Source organism: Drosophila erecta, unplaced genomic scaffold (assembly GCF_003286155.1).
Source record: "Drosophila erecta strain 14021-0224.00,06,07 unplaced genomic scaffold, DereRS2 tig00000126-arrow-pilon, whole genome shotgun sequence".
Lineage (NCBI taxonomy): Eukaryota > Metazoa > Arthropoda > Insecta > Diptera > Drosophilidae > Drosophila > Drosophila erecta.
The window spans coordinates 3,488,158-3,508,199 of record NW_020825209.1 but is presented as its reverse complement, the minus strand read 5'-3'; the positions used below and the strand labels follow the sequence as shown (position 1 = coordinate 3,508,199).

The 20,042-nt window shown below is 40.9% G+C and overlaps 1 protein-coding gene across 5 annotated transcripts in view; it reads right to left on the bottom strand.

Moving 5' to 3' along the window:
- The window catches only part of LOC113564502 (neurobeachin-like), a 76,145-nt gene that overhangs the window by 44,851 nt on the left and 11,252 nt on the right, over window positions 1-20,042 (bottom strand). Inside the window, exon 3 of one of the 5 annotated variants that reach the window (XM_026981992.1) lies at window positions 4,383-4,446. The exons of the other annotated variants lie outside the window; for them this stretch is intronic. Coding sequence (XP_026837793.1) covers window positions 4,429-4,446 — 18 coding nt within the window. The 3' untranslated portion in view covers window positions 4,383-4,428. Of the gene's footprint in view, window positions 1-4,382; window positions 4,447-20,042 lie in introns of those variants that run through there. 5 annotated transcript variants of the gene reach the window in all.

Sequence of the window (20,042 nt, the reverse complement as noted above, 5' to 3'; positions counted from 1 at the left end):
TCGGTCGCTCATTTTGGGTTGACTTGACTAATGTTCGTAGCTGAACCTTGAGCACCCACACAGAGACAGAGGAAAAGCGGACAAGCACAAATACAAATATAGTACACTCGTCGGAACCGTCATCGACTTGTCAACATTCTGACTGACTGACGCACCCACACACACCAACACACACCCACACACACTCACACACACCCACACACACCCACACACACTCACACACACTCACACACACCCACACACACACTTGCTCGCAGAAAGGAACATGGAGGAAGCAAAGGAAAGTGGGACTTTGAAAACTAAGTAGATGAAAAGCCGTCTAATGCCTGCGCCCGAAATGAGAAGCCCAATACAGTCGAAAAGCGATTTGCTTGTACCCTAACGCAGATTATTTTTAAACATCGATTTAATCGGTATAGTTAATCGAGGTTCTCGTGATTATCGTGTTTTTCTTTTAATTTTAAATGATGATCAAATTAACAGTATTCAATATAAACAGAAATAAAAGACCATCTGCTGTGTAATATTTTAAGATATGAAAATGATCAATTAAAACCACGCCGTCACGTATACGCAATGTGGGCAATGTTAATAATGGCTGAAAGTGTAATCTGGCCTACGTGTCGCATTAGCTATTTACGTGACATTAAAAATACTCAATCGTAAAGTGCTTTATGGGTAAGAAAAGACAAATCTTATTTTCACCTCAAAATATGCATGCCCGACTAATAGGGTATTTGTATAAGCCTTCGTAACGAAGATGCGGGCTGCAAAAGATGGCGGACGGATGCATTTTCAAAGCGTGTATATGTCAAGTGCTTAATGCGCCTCACACAGACACACCTCCGTTCTGTATGCGAGTGTGAGTGTATGTTTCCGTGTGGGTGGGTTGTGTTTTTAGTGCGCCTTTTTGTTATATAATAGAAAATCCTTAATAACATTTTCTTTACAATTGTGCAAGGCACAGGGAGTTGAGGCAGCGAAGAAAATACAGAGAGGGAGCGATTCGCACTAGGCACACTCAAATCTCTTTACGATGCTCCTCCCTTTGACTTTTTGCCCACTATACCCCCAGAAAATCCTCCTCCAGCCCTTAAGTCGCCATCGTCACTCGCTCGTAAACATTTCACGCTTTGCCGAGCAATAAGTTCCTTCTCTTTTCAATTTTTCCTTCCGCTTTTCCTCCAAATTTTGCCCCTCTTTCTTCATTTTATTTTGGCCTTTTCCCCCTCCCTTACTTATTTTTCTGTTTGTTCAGTCAGTTTGCCGTATTTGTTTTTTTGGCAGCTCAAAACTGCTGGATCCTAAATCCAGAATCCTAGACTCTTTATATCCTGCTGGCCCTGTGACTTCATCACCCAACATCGTCAGGTGGTCTTCTACACTCTGCGGCAAAAAGGGGTGGCGCAACACACACACACACACACAAACACACATCAACTTATCAGACTGAAAAGCCAAATTCCTTTAGCCAATGTAGAAGACGAAGCTTGGAAGCTGAATGCCTAACCGCATTTCTATAACCGGAACCAGGATGTTGCTAACTTGGTTATGGCACCGCCCCATGTTTGGGATTAGGGAACGAAATAGGATTTTGCCTCAAATGCAGGCTTTCTGGTCTAAGTTGCCTTTGCCAGTGCATTCGAACTGATCTGCAATACAATGAATAAACGCTTCCCAAAGGGCAGTGAAACATGCATGCCAAGCTATTGTTTATATTCATTAGGTTCAAGTGAGTGTAAATATCAAATCCGATTAGCTGACCTCTTTCAGAACAATACATGTTGCTTTCTGCATTAAGCATATATAAGTTCATTATGACACTTACTTACTTACACTTACACTTACTTTACGACTACTCTTTTCCAATTCTTGAACAATAAAGCTGTATTATACATTTGTATATTTCAATATTTCGAACAGTATATTAGGCATTGAAGTTAAACCAAAAATATGAATGCATATTTCAACAGATAAATAAGTTCAATTTACATAAATGAATATTTATGCCAGCAATTTCAAATCCACGACGAAATTTATTGATTGTGTGGCCCTAATGTTCGTTTTTCCAACTAGATAAATCAAACAAAATGTTCGCTACGTTTCCACAGTTTCCAGAATCTGGAATCCCTTGTCATTGTTCAACGTCATTAGGCGATAAATTGACCTTCACGCATGGCTGATAGGGATTGGAAATGAAATTGGTATGGGATTTTAGGGTTTTCGTGGTGGGTGGTGCAAGACAAGCCATATACGAGTAGGCGTTGATTGCTAACCACATGAGCCGGGGCAACTTGTCTAAATGCCAAGGAAAGCAAAAGTGGGCGGCGCTGCTGGAGGAGCAGTGAAGGTGCCAAAAGGGGGCGGAGTCGGGGAGCGGGGGATGTGGTGATGAAACAAGAGCTGAGCGAACGAAGCCAACTTATGAAGTCTCGAGCGTGTGCCACATGCTTTGGACGGATGTGCGCCACGAAGGCAATATGTTTTCAGTACAGCATCAGGACCAACGAGAAACCACAGTTACAGTGCGGGAATCAATCACGGTTCTCACCAAACATTCTAAAAGCGAATATGTTTCATTTGAGCAAACTCTCTAAGAGTATTCCACACAATATATTTAAAAGTGCTGTAGCGAGAAATATCTTTACAACATACTTTCAAGCATGCTATCATTTGACATTTACTAATATTTATTCTCAGTGCTCGAAACCGCATCCACATCCTGAGCCTTATAGCTGTCGCCTTCGTCGTTGTCGGCTTCATGTCTCGTTCAACACGCAATGTGTAATAGTTATTTGATAATCTACCTGTTATTGACCTCATTTTTATGTGTGTGTGTAGTGTAGCAGGAGTGTGTGTTTGAGTGCCCGCTGTTGGTATTTGTGTGTGTACTCGTATACGAGTATGTGCAGGCAAGCTAGATGATGGCAAACACACACAGCATACGCACACACAAGCTCACGAGTGTGAAACGACATGATATTGGCGTGTAAATTATGTTTTGCTTGTATGTTATCCTCTGCCATTTCCCCCACATCGACAATTCTAAGTTGCAGTTGAATGTAAAAATCTAGAGAAACATTTTGTCGAGAAAATTGACATTTTTCTTGCTGGCGGCACAAGGTTAAGACACTCGGAAGAAATGGAACATGGTAAATGCCAACGATATGTCAGAGATGCATGATAGTTGTAAAGCGTTTGAAAAGTGGTTTAAAGGGATATTCGATATCAAATTGTTGGCAAATTATTTTCTCCATTATGCTATACTACCAAAGAGGTTTATCGTCTTAAATAACGAAAACTTTTACAATACTATTTTCTTGCTAAAATTTCAAACACTTTCTGGTTCTTAACGACTAAACAAATGCCGTTCTACTACTTAAATGAAAACATATTTTCCAACACTTGTGGATAACAATTCCATAATTTATCAGGCACACACACATACAAATGGACCCATTTCAATGGCCTGAAATTACTAGGACAAAAAGCTGGCAAAAAAACCAAAGAAAAAACATTAGTGAAGGCCTGCGTGACACATTGTAAGCTCGATATGCATGTATGTATATGTATATATATATATATACATATAAATATATATGTATGTTTGGGTGAAATGTGTAGTGTGGGTGGCTTTTGTTCTGAACTACGCTCAATTGCAACAATTACAGCAACAATGCTGCCCGTGAGCCCATTTACAGCAATTCGAGGTGTCTCTGTGTGGGAGTGTGTCTGTGAACAATGGTTTTTCACACACATTCACACACACACACTGGCATAGCCACCCACACACTCGCACTGTGCCATTCAGTGTGCGTGTTCAATGGCAAACACAATTCTCGAAAGGAGGGCAAAGTTCCAGCGCAAATTGCATGCGATGAGAATGTGCAACAGCCGTGTCCGACCACGCCCCTACCCACTTGCGCCTTCCTTTCTTATTTCTCCTTTTTTGTTTTTTACACCTTACCACCCCTAACCCCCTCAACTGTTTCCTTAAAAACTGCTCGCTACAAATGACTAATTTCACTTTTTCCGTATCCAAGCATGTGTGTGTGTAAGAGAGAGTGTGTGTGAGTGTTACCTTTTTGTGTTTCCTTGCTCTTGTTGCGAATTTCATTTCGTTACACTTTCTCCACCCCCTTTAACCTGCCTGTATTGTTTAACACATTGCCACTCGAAATTCTTTCACACTGATTGCTGTAGACGTTAAAAAGTATACAAGGATACAGCTACAAACAAAGACAGCGAAACAAAATTATACCAGCTACTAACAGTTTATTAAGAGTGTTATTTGTATTACCAATTATGCGCATAATGTTAATGTGAATGTTACCGCCAAAAGACTGCCCTCCCAACCCAATGAAGTCGTGTCAAGGTCTCCGGATAAATAAGGGCTCCCAGTGTTGGTAAATGCAGATGGCATCGTACTCATTCCAAAGGACTTACCTAAAAATAGAAGAGAGAATGAGAATGGCAAACATTAGTTCTATGCACGTGTTATTGGTTCAGCGTTTTCTAGACTTAAATATTTGACCTGCGAATATGTGCAGATCAAAAGAAAAATGTATGCAGGCAATTAGTTGTTTTATTTAGGCTAAACGCGTAGCTTCCATACCTTACCTTTACCCTAAAAGTTAAAATACCTAACAGACTTGAAGTAACTTTTACAACGCAGGCAATCTGATAAGTCAGTTTTCGATAAAGGCTCAGCTTACTACTTCATTGGGAAAACCACTCGTCTATCTTGTTCACTAATCTTCTTAACTGGCCCCAAAGCCAACCAAATTTTAAATATTTTACCATCGAATTTCCGTCCCAGATTGCTCTCTTGCTCTCTTAATCGAGCACATAATGCATTTAAAGAAGAACGAGAATAAAATATATATATAGATAAAATTGGAAACTTCGGCCAACACTTAATCCAGAACGAAATCCCTACAAATTGTTGGCTCAAAGCTGCAGCAGCTGTATAAACTCTCTCGTTCTGGTGGCTAAAATAAAAAATGTGAAAAATTTAACGAGAACATTCTCCCCCCGCTCCGCATCCTGTCCCTATCTTCGTTTCCTGCATTGCTTTAGATTTTTCATAAAGTTTGTGCATTTCGTATGTATGCAAGCGAGGGAGCTGGCGATCCGAAAGGGACTAACCCGTTCTCAACCCCTTCCACCCCCTTTCGAACCCCTTCCGAAGCCCTTCCCTGCCGCACTTCCTTCCGCAACAAGGTTTGGGAAGCACTGTACGCATAGCTAACTAACCACAAAGCGCAAATAGAACTTTCTCTCTGCTCCACAAACGGTTGGCGCTATCCAGAACAAAACGGAAGGGAACAGGGAAAATGGAAGGGGAGGAGGTTTCGCCTTTTGCACAATTGAAGGGGTTAAGGGATGGGGTCACATTTGAGTGCAAATCAAAGTTTTGTTTTTGACCGAGCCCAGGAGCCGATGCCTCTTCAAGTTCCTTTCGGCCAGGCCATGCTGCATCCCATAACTTTTGTCATATGCATGGTTGAATGCAAAGTGGGTACACTCGAAAAATGCAAGTGCTGAGTCGTTGATGTTAGAAGTTACCAAAAAAAAAAAACAAATGATGTCCCAGTAGGCTTACCATAGTTATGTACAAACACATTTTAATGCTATTATGGGCGTATAGAATACTTCACTAATAGGTTTCTGGTAACGTTACTCATGTGTAATTTACATATCTATTCCCCAATGCTTTTATACAACTTTCGAGCATGGTTATATTGGTTTTTTGTTTTTTTTTTTCAAGTGCAGAGAGATCCGCAGTTAGTTTACAACATCCGTTTCTGGGATTGCTGCGGCTGTTATTGCCCCAGCGCCTTTGGCAATCGCATCCCCTTCATCCTTCTCCACGCCCATGGACCACCCACTTTCCGCCCCATCCGCCCTCCCCTCCATTCCCCTCGAATACGAAATGTTCAATATAACCACGCTCCACAAGCAATTGCCATGCTGCAGGGCTTCAAATGAGTTGGCAAGATGGTGGAAAGTTGGCAATGGAAATGGGCGAGTGTTTTGGTTTGGTGTGGTTGGATTCGATTCGGTTTGGTTTGGTTCGATTCGGCTCGATTTGAGAGTAGCAGTACCAGCATGGATTGCTCGCTCGCTGAATGAATTGAGTCGCCTTCCATGCAAACATATTTTCAATTACAGAGCTGCAACTTTTTTTGGTTCGCTTGGAGTTGGACAACAAAAGTTAGCCTCAAAGCTTCATATAAAGTCACTCAATTAGCCATTCGTACACGTTAATGTGGATTCAGAAGTATAAGGGATTACATATGTATATTGGGCGGTTGGATGGGGATGCTGGTGCTTTGTGGCTTGCTGCCGGCGCAAAGTTATCGATGGTTGCTCTAAAACATTTTATAATTTATAACGAAGTTACCAATGGCTAGGATAATCCATTTATTTTCTTTCTTTTTTTTTGTGGGTTTAGGATTTCCGTACCCATAATAATATCACTCATTCAAACGATGGAAGATCACCCCCAAGGGACAGAAATCCAAGCCTTGACTAACAAGTGTCAAATGCAAGAGACCCAAATTCGACCAAAATAAAATTCTGGGCAAAACAACAAACTTTACACCATCACCTGGCCGATGAAGCGAGAGATGCAGAGGCCACAGGTCCAGCTTGATTTAAATTCTTAATGAAATTTTATGGCCTGCAGAAGAAAGGGCTGGTTGGTTGGATGGTCGGCTGGGTGACATGGAATGAACAAGAATACAGCCAGGAACACAAGCTTCAGAAAGTAATTTATTATTTAAAAACTAGACCGGACAAGGACATCAAAGTCCTTGTGCAACACAACACAGAGAGCTGAACAACAAGGCAAAAACAAGATGAAGTTCTGGTAAATATACACCAAGGAGTTGCTGCCTAATGACTTCTGGTCCCCATACCCAAGTTACTCATAAATACAAAAACCCTGGCAACTGCCATGGAATATTTAAGGACCTTCACACAAACACATGCATATAATATACGCTAGAGATTCCACCTTTGTGCGACATTTTAAATATTTTAGCAACAGGTTATGTAACTCTCCACAGCTGGAAGTACTTTTTTTTCTGACTCTGGCTTGCCCCTCAAACTTTTGGCAAACTTTAAGCGAATCCGAAACCTTTTTTCGTTGGATTGAAGGCCACTTTAAAAATGTATGAATGAATAAATAATCCATAATCCAGCCAGCCTCAAATCAAGCTAAACTTGGACCCCAAGTGGAAGACCCCCAAAGACACGGAGAAAAGAAATTTAGAAACTTCTAATGGGGGTTGTTAACAGAAGGAAAACACGAAAGATAGAGACAATATTTCAATTTGATTACAATCTACAAGAAGGAAATGGATAAATGAACACCCCCAATAGATAATCACAAACTACAACGGAAAGTGCGACAATGAAAATTTCGTAAAGTTTAAGCTCGAAACAAAATCAAGAGCCGCGACTATTATATACCCCTTACTGAGGTAATGTGTAGCCGCTAAGAGCCCGGATTCATCTAGTGGATGAACTCAAATTTTTACTTCCGCATTTTGTGCAATTGCCTAAGTGGATAAAGCCCATGCAACGAACCCCAAATGCAACCGAATCCCCAATCCAACTCGCAGACATACCCATCAAATGAATCCCTGGACTTGGCCCATCACGTAGTCGGTTTTATGAGAGGCAACAAATAAAAAGATATCCTGAAATAAAAATAAAGAATAAGGCGGGACGGACCGAAGGAGCGAAACTATGGCATAAAATTTCCAATTTGGTGTCCCGACTTTTTGGCCGAGAAAACTTTTCGAAACCGTTGCCTTCTTTTTATTTGTATTTGTATCTTTCTTTTTTTTTTTTTTGTTTGGGCCAGATACAGTAGTCTCTGCACCTATTGGTATGCGAGTGTGTGTGCCTTTTTAAGGGGGGCTAAAGTGGCACTGAAGCACATGATTCAGCGAACCTTTGGTCCCCCTTAACCCACGACCGGCCGTGGATATTGAATTTTGAACAGCGTCTTCCGTTTTTTCATCTTTTTTCCTTGGACGCTGGCTAATTTAGCGCAAATAAAAATGTTGCACAGCCCCAGAAATAGTGAGTTTTCTGCCGTCGCCCGGAAACGGAAAATTTGGGGGGTCGGCAGTTTTCGCTTCATTTTGAATTCATGCGCTGCCTTGGCTTGGCAAATAACTTTGGACTTTGGCAGGCCACCGCTCTTTCCGACACACCCCTCGAAGCATCCAGTCAGGAGGGGGCCATAAACCTGCGCCAAGGGGTAGCAAAGGTATATGCGTGACACAGAATTCAAAATAAAAAAAAAGTACGGAAAAGTTTCAAGTTTAATAGATTATAATGCTTATAAATAATGCTTATAAATATAAACATTTTTTTATTAAATTTAAACCAAAATTAATGCAATTTAATATTAGAAGAACAATTAGGGAATCCTTGCGCTCGGTTTCTTTCTTTTTTTACTTCTAGTTAACTCGAGAGAAAATAATTACTTTAAATTCGACTAGCTTTGGCTAACTTGCCGTAGGTGCTCTCAATTCATTTCACTTCTGTGTTCATTTAATTCCTGTGCCACGATAACCCCAAAGTCCTTGCCCAGTGCAACCGCAACTCGACTCAAATAAACTTTGTTTTTCTCGCCTTTTCCGGTTCGTTTTTTACATTTTTACTTTTATTTCTGTTGTGGGTGTGGGTGTGGGTGCGGGGGGCGTTGTTGCACCTTCTGTGGCGACGTGGACGGGCGCGCGAGCAAACGACTCACAGACCTGGGGGAGCGGATCGGGATCGGGTTTGGGGTTGGGGATCGGGGGCACAATAAGTTTTTCGGCCACATTGAAAACAAGTGGTGGGCATCGTCGTCTGGTCCTCTGGCATCCAGAGTCCAAAGTCCGGACTTTTCGACGGTTTGATGGCCTTCTGTTTCGCCGGACGCCCTCGGGCCTGGTTAGTCCACTGTAATTGAAAGACGCTGGCTGTGGCTGAAGAGCCCAGCCCCAGCCTGGTCCTCATCCTCATTCTCAATCTCGTAGTTCTGCTGCTACTCCTCCCTGTTGCTTGGTAATTAAAACTTTTGCCCGGTCGGAGGCCAGTTGGATGCTGTTGTTTCCAGCAATACGTCAGTTAGTCAATCGTCACCTTCTACTCATACTCGTGCACCAAAAAAAATAAAAATTAAAAATATTTGTATGTATTCCGAAAATATGCAAATTTACACGTTTTCAGAAAGTTTTCATGGTTTTGACTTTTCGAAATATTTGAAAGAAAAATTTTTCAAATAAATACAAACTTAATTTGGGTTTAGAAAATTTCGAAAAATTACTTTGTAATTTATGAAGGTATGAAGGTATTTATGAACCAAATTTCACGGACAATATTTTCTCTGTGTCTTGAGCACGTTTGAAATTAGTTAAAGTTTTCAAAGTTTGCCACCTCTCGCTCTCTCATGCTCTCCAATGCTCTCTCTCTCTCTCTCTCGTACTCCCCCTCGATTGCTATTTCGCAAGAAAAGTTTAATTAGTGGGCGTGGTGCAAAAATTAATTAAGGCGAGCCGTAGCTGCTCATTATCAATTCAAGAAGTTCGGAGAAGTCGGGCGAGACGTGGCGAAGCAAATAGAGATTGGCTCAGTCATTCCATTCAATCACATACACACACACACCCCCCCACACACACACACGCACTCACACAGACACGTGGCTTCATCTATCAATCCATCAATCTATCATTTCGGGCATCGTTCATCAATGTCATTCCGTGTCTTTGTTTTGCTTTTGCTCCGCTTTCTTCTCCGCCTCCTTCGTCTGCTTTTGTTGTCCTTTGCCTATTTTGTTACGCTTTTGTTTAGCTCATAGGAGGATTACGGAGAAGAGGACTGAAATGAGGATGGCGAAGGGGAGGAAAAGGAGGATGGATGGATGGCCGGAAAAGGTAAGTAAATCAAAGCCGAACACGGGGCGTATGATTTATTTTTGGGCCAGTGCTAAATCAGCTCCTTTGCATACCAAACTTATGCAAGCTATTTGGAATACAAAATTGTTCAATATTCATCGTCACTATTTCTTAATAAGGCGATCTGAATAGTACAGTCGCAGTCTTGATTAAATGCATTGAAATGCAGCTACATATTTGAGAGGATAGTGTGTATATATTATAGTATATTTATGATAATTATCCAGCTTTTATTTATGTAGTTGCAATACAAAATGTAGTTGTAGTCAAAAAACTTTGACACTGCAGAATTCACATTCGGCACCAACGCTCTAGTCTACCAAAACTTGGTTAATTGCAGAAGAGTTGCATTTTAGCGACAAAAACTAAAGTTGACATTGTTAAACTCTCATTTCATCAAATATGCGATTAGAAATGCTGAAATAATTGGATAGGTAGTGCAATTTTCTGGTCTATTTAAGGTTCTGCATTTGCCTCAAAGAAATTTCCATTTTGGCCAACAAAAATTTAAATTTTATTTGGTTTGGTTTGCATTGCATTTCCTGCAGATGCCAAAGTATTTTCAGAGCATACTTATTCGGGCAGCGGGCAGAAGTCCAACTAAGCCAAAGAGCTCTCCATCTCCGGTATTTTCTCTCTATTTTTCACAGGCAGGTCTTTCTCCAAAATTCTCTCGCTTCTTCCCCTTTCCCCCTTCGCTCATTTTTGCATTTTTTCCCTCCCCTGCTTTTATTCTTGGCTGCATTGCAACAAATATTTTGGCAGAAATGTGGCAAAAATGTAAGCGAAATGCGTTTCAACTCGAAGCTGATCCTGCAACACCCCGAGAACCATCAGCTCCTTTTCGCTCGTCCTCCCGCTTTTACACCATTATTTCCATCCCCATTTGCCCCCTTTTATTCCTTCATTTTTAGTGCCCAGCAATGACATCTCACTTGGCAAGTTGGGGCCATGGAGCCCCCGAATAACATTCCCAGCGACAAGTCATGGTCTCCTTAAAGCACCAAGAGAAATCATGTTGTCATCTGAATATGTTCAGAATTTCAAATGATGTGTTCAACTAAAATTTCACTATGATTCACTATATAAAATTTGACTTAGTGAAAATATGATATCATATTTTATAGATGCCATTTAAAATGTTTAACCATTTGCAAATATAGCACCTTTATTTTTTCAGTGTCTTATCCCTCGTTTTTGCACTCCCCTTGCCACACAAAGTTCTGTCTATTTTCAACTTCCTTTTTTATTTCCGTAATCATTTATATGCAAATCGCTTGCCTGGTATCCTTACACTCCCACACACACACACACACACACCCTCCTAAACTTGCCACGCCCACATTACAGCCGAAAAAGATGGGGCGAAACGAGGGGGGGGGGGGGGGGGGGGGGGGGGGGGTGTGAGTTAAGCCTTCAGCCCACTTGACTTGTCTTGCCTTCGATTTGCCATCAAAAATGTTTCCTCGCTTAAGTTTTCACCATCCCCCCAACTTTTCATTGTCTCGTGATGTTTCCTTACATATAGATCTACATTTTTATTCAGTTTGTTAAGCTTTGAAACGGGAGCTACTAAGCCAAGCCAATCGACATTTCTTCTCGGTTGTCCTCAATAATTTTGTTGCATATTCTGAGGAGTGTGTGAGCCAACTGTTCGCCGCCCATTTTTACCCACTGTCATTTTCAAGTTAGCCTAACTGAAAATGGAGAACTGGGGGAAGGAGCAGGAGGCAGGAGCTCATTAAAATTGCACAACACTTTGATTTGCATAAGCTGGGAAAAAAGGAGAAAGACAGGGCAGCGGAAAAAGGGAAAGTTTTCCCCAGCTCATCCGGTTGTATTTCCCAATGCCCCCGAAGCCCCGCAAAGTCATTATCATTTGCCAGCGATGTTGGCATTATGAGATTGAAATATCGCAGCCAACTCGTGTGACCCATTCAATGTCGCTTATCCGCCTGCCAAAAAAAAAGAAAAAAAATCGGAAGCTGGGAAAATTCCCGTAGTGGGTTGGGGAAAACAGGGGGGATAGGAAATTCAGAGCTGATTGCATCCACTGAGCTATAATAGTATTCCGAATGGCTGGGGACTGAATACTTAAGCAGATTTCTGCTGACACATTCATTTTCACTGCAATTTATTTATTTTCCTTGGATAGTTCAACTGGCAGCCAATTTTCCTGCACATTAAAGGATACATTGTAAAACTACGGTGGCAATTAAATCGAAATAAATGAATCTATGATTTATTTTTCCTTCTTTTAAAGCAGCCCGTATGAACAACGATGTGAGCGCTTGTATTGTGCCAAGCTTAAGTAAAAGAAAACAATGTGCAAAAATTACAAAACCCAAATAAACAGTAGCCCGATATTTTAAATTTTCCTCGGATGTAATTTGGTGATGCTCCCGATTTTATTCCTGCCATTTCCGAATGTTTCCGCCTCGAGGAAAATACGCTTTCCTCAGCTCCCATACACAAACACACACAGACACACCGACACACACACACGCATATATATAACATGTATCCGAATAAAAAGTATTTTTTGTGCCTTGTAACTGGAAACCAAGGGCGCCTAAAACATATTTGATAATTGAATTTGTAATACATTTTGCTGTGCTTTGAGGTCAACGCAAGTGGGGATGAAGATGCCTTTTGTGTTTTTCTTGGTTGTTAGGGATAATTTTCTCGCAGAGAGGAAAATCGCACACACAAACACACTCTACTGAAAAAAGCTGGAGAAGCAAAGTGACGCATTGAATTAGCTTTCATTGTACTTTATTTGACAACAGAAAATAACGTTAAATAAATACAGACATTGTTTTTCTGCTTGCTTACATGACTTGTGGGCAGAGCGAAAGAGACGGACGCATGGCCAATGAGTGAGAGCGAAAATGTCACACAAATTTCATTTGATTTATTTGCCAGCTTTCTTTTCAATCCACACCCACTTCATCCGCCAGCTTTCTTTGCCATTCCATTTGACAATTTTCTGCAAATCAAATAAAATCCGCCAGCCCAACAAATGCGACAATCTTACACTGTGTGTCGGAACTATAAGTACAGATGTCTAAAAGTATGCAAGAAACATTTTCGAAATCTTCTGCTTTCGTGGCCAATACATTTTTCGCTCAGCCATTTTCTTTTGCTGTTTTCATGCAGGCACCACCTTCTCTTGGTGATTTGTGCTGCTAATAAGATTTCCATATGCTATCGCACTAATTGTTATATCTCTCTTTACAGCATTTCCTCGCCGCCTCGCGCTCTTCGGCCAACTTACCAGCCTTAACCCCCTCTACATTCCTCTTGGCTAAGCTCATTATAATTAACCAATCAATGCGAGAAGAGGCGACAAAACAACGGAAATGCCGAGACAACGTCAAAGTCCCCGGGAGATCCTGCCACCATAACCTCCTTCATTCAAGCCCAGATTTTTCTTTTTTTCTTCTTTTTTTTTATGTGTATGTGTGTGAAAAAGTTACTTGGGCAACGCTGATTTATTTACTGAAAACAAAAGAAAACCCAAACAACAAAAGAAAAAGACGCGGCGGTCGAGTAATAATAATGCGTAATAATAAAGAGGGGAGGGAGGAAATACAAAAAAAAAATAACAAAAAAAAATCAAAGTAAAAAAAAACGACAGATTCCCGGAGGGACAAAAGGCAAGGCACAACGGAAGTGACCGGCAAGAGGAAGAGTCTGCGAGGAGAGGCGAAACTTCTCAGGTAATTATGGTCTAAAAGCGCAATATTTTTTCCCCCCTGCCCCCTGGCTTCGCATTTTCCCTGCAGGCAAAAGTGAACGAGCCTTACATATCTTTTAGTATATATGTATATATATATATTTGAGTACTTTCACCGTTTGTTTATTGACACACGCACAAGTTGGCCGCTGTTTCTACTTAATGTAATTAGAGTAAATTGCTTTTTAAGTGCGCCAAAGCAGAAAAAGCAGGGAACAAAGGCATATAGAGCAAATAAACCAGCGCCCACAAAGTTTAGCAGCGAAACGAGAAAGATATGGATGAGAGGATGAAAGATGGAGGACATCATCACATCCTTGAGTAAAAGTTGCCCCCTTGCGACAAAAGTTGCATTGTGGGTTAAAGTTGCGCAAGAGTTCAGTCACGGATTTGTCATTTTGCCCCATTATGAATATGAGGGCTTTTGTATAAAAAAAAAACCATCTATTCCGGCATTTATTAGGGACATAAATCTCTTCTAACTTGTACTATTTAACTTGTATGTATTTATTGTAGTCTGTCAATTGCGAATATTCAAATATAATTAAACCCTTATTCTCGAAACCCATTTCATGAGGATTACCCATATGTGTATGTGTCATAACCGTGCACGTTACATACTTTTATTCAAACTGCAATCGTTGAAAACGATCTCAGCAAACATTAGACAATTCACAATCCAAGATCCAGGTAGTTCATCAATTAGATCAATTACCAAGCCGGGAACAATATAAACAGCAATAATAACAACAATCGATGGTGCGGCATGTAGCCACCGCCCACAAAATGGGGGCGTGTCGTACATGATTACCAGAGCAGCAACTACTTAGGCACATAATTGACAAACTCTAGACAACAACGAGTACAGCAAACAGGCAACAATGGCCAACACATGCACCACTTAAAACTAAGTGGGGGCCACGCAGGATAAAACGGGGCATGCAACAGCTCCGCAAACTATGCAACAATGTTGCCCCAAAGTTTGCAACAGTTAGCGGAGGACATCCTGAACAGACTTTGGCGATTCATTAATAATTAATAGAAGAACTATTGCTTAATTACTAGCACAGTAGGTACAACTGTTTGCAAGTGCAAGTCTATAGCAACGTACCCCTTACATATTATTTATAAATAAGTTTGAAAGAGCATCCCAGCCTCTTAAATTGAGAACTTTTATTTCTGCATTTAATCATTTTTGCTTTGTACAGGGGTGTTTAAAACCTCAATTCCAAACTACTTCTTCTACTTTTTCTCGATAGACATATGAACATATATAAAAGCTGCTGCTGCTGCTGCTGCTGCTGCTGCTGTCAGTTTAACAACGCCCCACCGTTTTTGCAATTCCACAGAGCAGCAGCCCCCCTTTTCGCAGTCGACTCTGCTCATGTAATTTGTTTTAGTTCTGTGTCCAACTCGAAAGTTTGTAATTAACATTGTTGAAGGGCGCAGAAAAGCGCGATCTGCTCATGGTCATGATGATGACGGTGGTGCTGGTGGTGGTGGTGATGATGAACTTTTTGGTGAAACAAATATTTTCGTTGCAAGTTTGGAGCAGCAGTCACACTTACGCACAAAAGCTGGCCAAAATGATTTAATACAATTAATAATAATTAAATTACAAACGATGTGGGACTTTAATGCGGACTCTTTGCGACTCTTTGCTGCGATGAAAGCCATTTAAATGCGACACTTTTTTCACGTGCCAACAGCTGGGTAAACACAAAAAAAGAAACAGCTAGAATAAAAAAGAAGCCAGAGGGAGGGAGTGGCTAACCATGAGAGTTAAAACCACAACAATGGACAGGCGTTGAGCCAACTAACTGGCTACACTGGACAAAGGACCTGATTCAGGCGCAAATAAGTTGACCAGAAAGGGTTAACTACAACACACCCACCCTGGCAAACAGAGTTGCGAAAGGGCGATGGCAACCAAATTGCAGCTATCTAAGCAATTAAATAGAAGTTTGGCAATGAAACGTGATAAAGTAGTCTTTCAGTTAGTCATTGCAAAATGGTAGACAACAAAATGTGAAAAACGGGTGTGGAGAAACTCAATCAAAGCATAAATTGTATAATTCACTATTTTAAAACCACTTGTCAAAGTGTCTTAAAGTATGTACAGTAAGGTATTTGTGTCATCACAAGAACCAATCTGAAATTAAAAATATTTTTGTTTTTGACAGCAAATTCCATAGCTAAGTTATTCATATCGCATCACGCACTCATCGCTGTGTGATATTGAAATTGGTTATTTATTTTGCCATTCCTTTCGGTTGGACGACCGACGCAGCCATTTGCAACCACAAAACATGGCGGCAATGTTGGGTCAACGAAGAGGAGCAGCCCCGCGAGTCGAAACCTGATAGACAAATGGACAAAGGGACAGATGGGCAGTTGGCCAGTTGGCCAGTTGGTGGATAGGTGTATAGGTGGGCTGGGTGAGCCGGGTTCCAGCCATCCTGGCAGGAAGGCAGAATGCTCGGATGGTCGGACATGGCCAACAAACAATGGAACTGGCAGCACACCTTTCCTTTGTCCATGTCGCTGGTTGCTCGTGCTCGTGCTCCACCTCCACCTCCACCTCCAGGTCCAGCTCCTTCTCCTGTCGATGCGATGTTTCTGTTGTGTTCTGGCAAACGGATGTGCACATGCAGCGGATATATTGATTGTCAAGGAATGTACATAACCTCCAGTGTGTGACAGCTAGCTTTTAGCCATACACAGAAAGGAAATGCAAAAAATATTAATTTACTGGCACAGAAGGCGGTATTTATTTCAAAGCATAATTTTAGACACCCTGTATAATTATATTTAAACAAGTTACAAACGAAGTTTAGTAATACCATGTGCATAGATAGTATATTATGGATTTTATACTATACGAGTACATTAGATGTCCTCAAGCATTTTCCATTGTGTAGTTGCATTTTGACCAACAGAACAGGGACACACGGCGGGTTGCCATAGAACGACTTTCTGCCAGGTTTATTTGATATTATTAGAACGCATAGAGAGCTCAAAGTCGACTGACTTCAACTGTGGCACTGCAGGGAAGCTGGCAAAGTTAAATGTCAGGTACTTGTGGGGCTATCTGAATGGGGGAAATTTGATTGAGACAACCGAGTGCAGGTAACAAAATCCAGTCAAATATGAAGTAGATGAGCAAATTAGAGAAATTCGTTATCAACTTGAAATGAATGAAATGAAAATGAATGGGCAACTTCTGCTTTACTCGATAGAACACTGTACAACTGAGCTATTAATAAAGTTTATTTTTTGTTTGGTAGTTATCCCATACATTCCCTGACAAATTGTCTACCTTACTCCACTGGTTATGCCCTTCATTTATCCATCGTAATCCCCGAATAAACTCGGGATCCAGTGAATTAATTTATATACTGTGTGCCATACGGACGACGCTCACATTTGATTTCGCTCTCCAACAAATTAGTTATGTTTTTGCGCCACAAAAGTCCCTTTTGAGGGTCCTTCGCCCTATCCCAATTCCCGGGACAATCCTTTCTATGGGCTATAATAAAATTTACAATGTTATCCCAAAAGTGTTGTCGAGTTTTTGTCATTTCATTTCATTTTCAGTATATTTTTTCTCCCCCTTAAATAATATATACATATGTATATATATGTACGTATGTATATATTTGTTGTATGTTTTTGTGTCCAGCTGGCGCTGGTGGGCAGCCCACAACTATGTGGGCGTACAATGTCCTTGCGGCATGTCCTGGCAACCAGTGAAAGAATAAAAAAAGGAAAAGGGGTGGAGAGCGCTAGTGGGTTACTGCCAGTCCCCTGGCTTGCCATAATTCGCATATTAATGTTGTTCATTAAAGTTATATAAATTATGAATCACATTACACGGCAATATGAGGCAAAGTCCTTTTCCGTGGGGGAGCCGAAGGGCAAAGGGATATTCAAGTGGGCGGATTGGCACATGAAATGTTACTCAATTTTCAGGGGAATTCCTTGATCACTTCTATCGAAAATGTTTAACCAGTTGTGGGCAGGGGAAAATGTTTTGAATTCTACAAAATGTTATTACTTTAGTCATTGTTTCCCGTTTTCCTTTTTGCGGTTTCCCTGTAAATTTTACCCAAGAATTTGGTGACAAACATTTTGAAAACCATTAGTATTGGAAGCCATTCAAGTTTTCATTTAAATTGCTTTGGCCACTGTACTTAAAAACTGTTGCAGTGCAATCGCAATTTATTCCTACTCCGCCGTGCAAACATATTGATTGGCCTGCAACCGCTTTTTCATCCGCATACAAAAAAAGAAAAAATGAAACGGAGGATGGCAGAAAATGTTAACGTTTTCCTCTACCACTTTTCTTTTGAGGGAGCGGTGAAGATGTGAAATATATGTCATTCATTTATGCATGCAACATTCTGCACTTGGAGAAGGAAATGGAAAAAGCAGGGAAAAATATGAGAGAGGCGGTGGAAAAACAGCAGACCCCCATCCCACTGATTTGATGATTGATTCGATTTGCCTTGCTGCTGCGAGACAAAATGAAAACAAAGTGAAAATGCCCGCAGTGCAGTGAGAAAAAAGGAAAAGTTGAAATCAAAATAAAATGACAAAAATAAGTGAGAAGCGCCGAGGAAATAAAAAAGGAAGAATGATACAAGTATACAAATAATAATACTATTACTATTTTTTTAAAATATGAGGATATTGTATAATACTGTACAATGCTGAGCAAATATCATAAGGGATTTACACATTTTCTGCATTTTCTCCGAGTTGTCGGCTCGTGTCATCATTAAATCCTGACAACGCAGTTCTGGGCTAAACGCAAATGGCCAAAATCCGCCGAGTCACAGCTCCCCTGTGGGTTCTTACCCCCCTGCGCAACCCATATTTTTTGCCGACCATCCCCACTAACGAAAACATCCTGCAGCATTTATTTTTCGAAAGCTGTGCGCTAAAGAAAAAGAGAATCTGTTCAACTCAATTGGCAAGATTTTCGCTTTTATTTGCACTCAACCGCTGGCCCGGTTCGCATTTATGTTTGCATTTTATTTGAAAAGCCATCAAGAGACGGGCAAGAGAAAAGAAAATCGCCATTAGACGCAGGACCTGCTGCGTTATACATACACACTACATATATACATATATACATATATCTAAGTGTCCTTGGACAGTTCTGCAGTGCAGTCATCGGAAAGTATTATAGAATCAATTAAGTGCCGCAGGATTTCCATTACCTACTGCCAATTGACATCTAGTGTGTGATACTTAAACTTGAAACAAAGTTGAACGATTATTAACTTGAGTTGAACAGAGAATTAAGGCTTTAATAAGTAGAAAATTGTTTGTGTGCAAACAAACTTATCTAAGTTAGACTAACTTTTCATCCCCTCCACCCCCCTTGAATCTTTTAGGTATAGAATAAATTTTAGTGCTCGAACTACGTTTTCTCACTTTCCCCATAATTCTCAGCTTTGGCGTGCAATAATTAAATCAACAGAAACTGGCACGCTTCAGTAGTTTTCAATCCCATGCCGTCAATTACATAATCGCAAACGATTCGTCTTCGTACTTGGCAGCCCAAGGATTGCTCAAAGTGTCCTGCAAACGTCTCTCCAGAGGAAAGTTGGGGTACCCCTTGAATAAAGTAATAAAAACAAAATACAAATAAACACAGGATACGACCAACGGGGATGGTGCGCCAGTATCTGTATCTGTATATCTATCTGTATCTGTTTCTGCTTCGGTTTTGGTATCGGTTTCGGTTACGGTTACGGTTACGGTTACGGTTAAGGTTACACAGGATCGCCTCACGAGAACCCTTGCCAAAATTGGCGGATGGGCGAAAAGGAATCGCTGACAGGCAGATTAACGCACAAAGCCAAGGCAAATGGAGATTGGTTCACGCAGAGCTGTTGACCCTGTCAGGAATTCAAGTTACAAGCCGAAACTTGGACTAAATCCAAGAATGCAAATGCAAACACTCACATTCCGTTGGGCTTCAATGCTGCACAAATGAAAAACTCGATCTTGAGATGACTAAAACTAATTGACCACATAGACCATTGTAATAAAATCTAAAGTTACAAATTTTCAAGAATTTAAATGAGACACGACAGAAATCACAAGATAAACTCAAACACAGTTAAATGAAACATTTAAGGGTCAAGTCAGATACATTTCAACACATGCAGTCTTAACCAGATGTTAATCCGATTTCGGACTGCTGCCCCACGGTTTCCATTATCGAGCACCGCCCACTTTTCTGCCGCCCATCAGAGTAACATACATAAATAAGCAGGCGACAGCGGACTGTGGACCACCTCCGAAAAAACCGAATAAAAACCCGAATA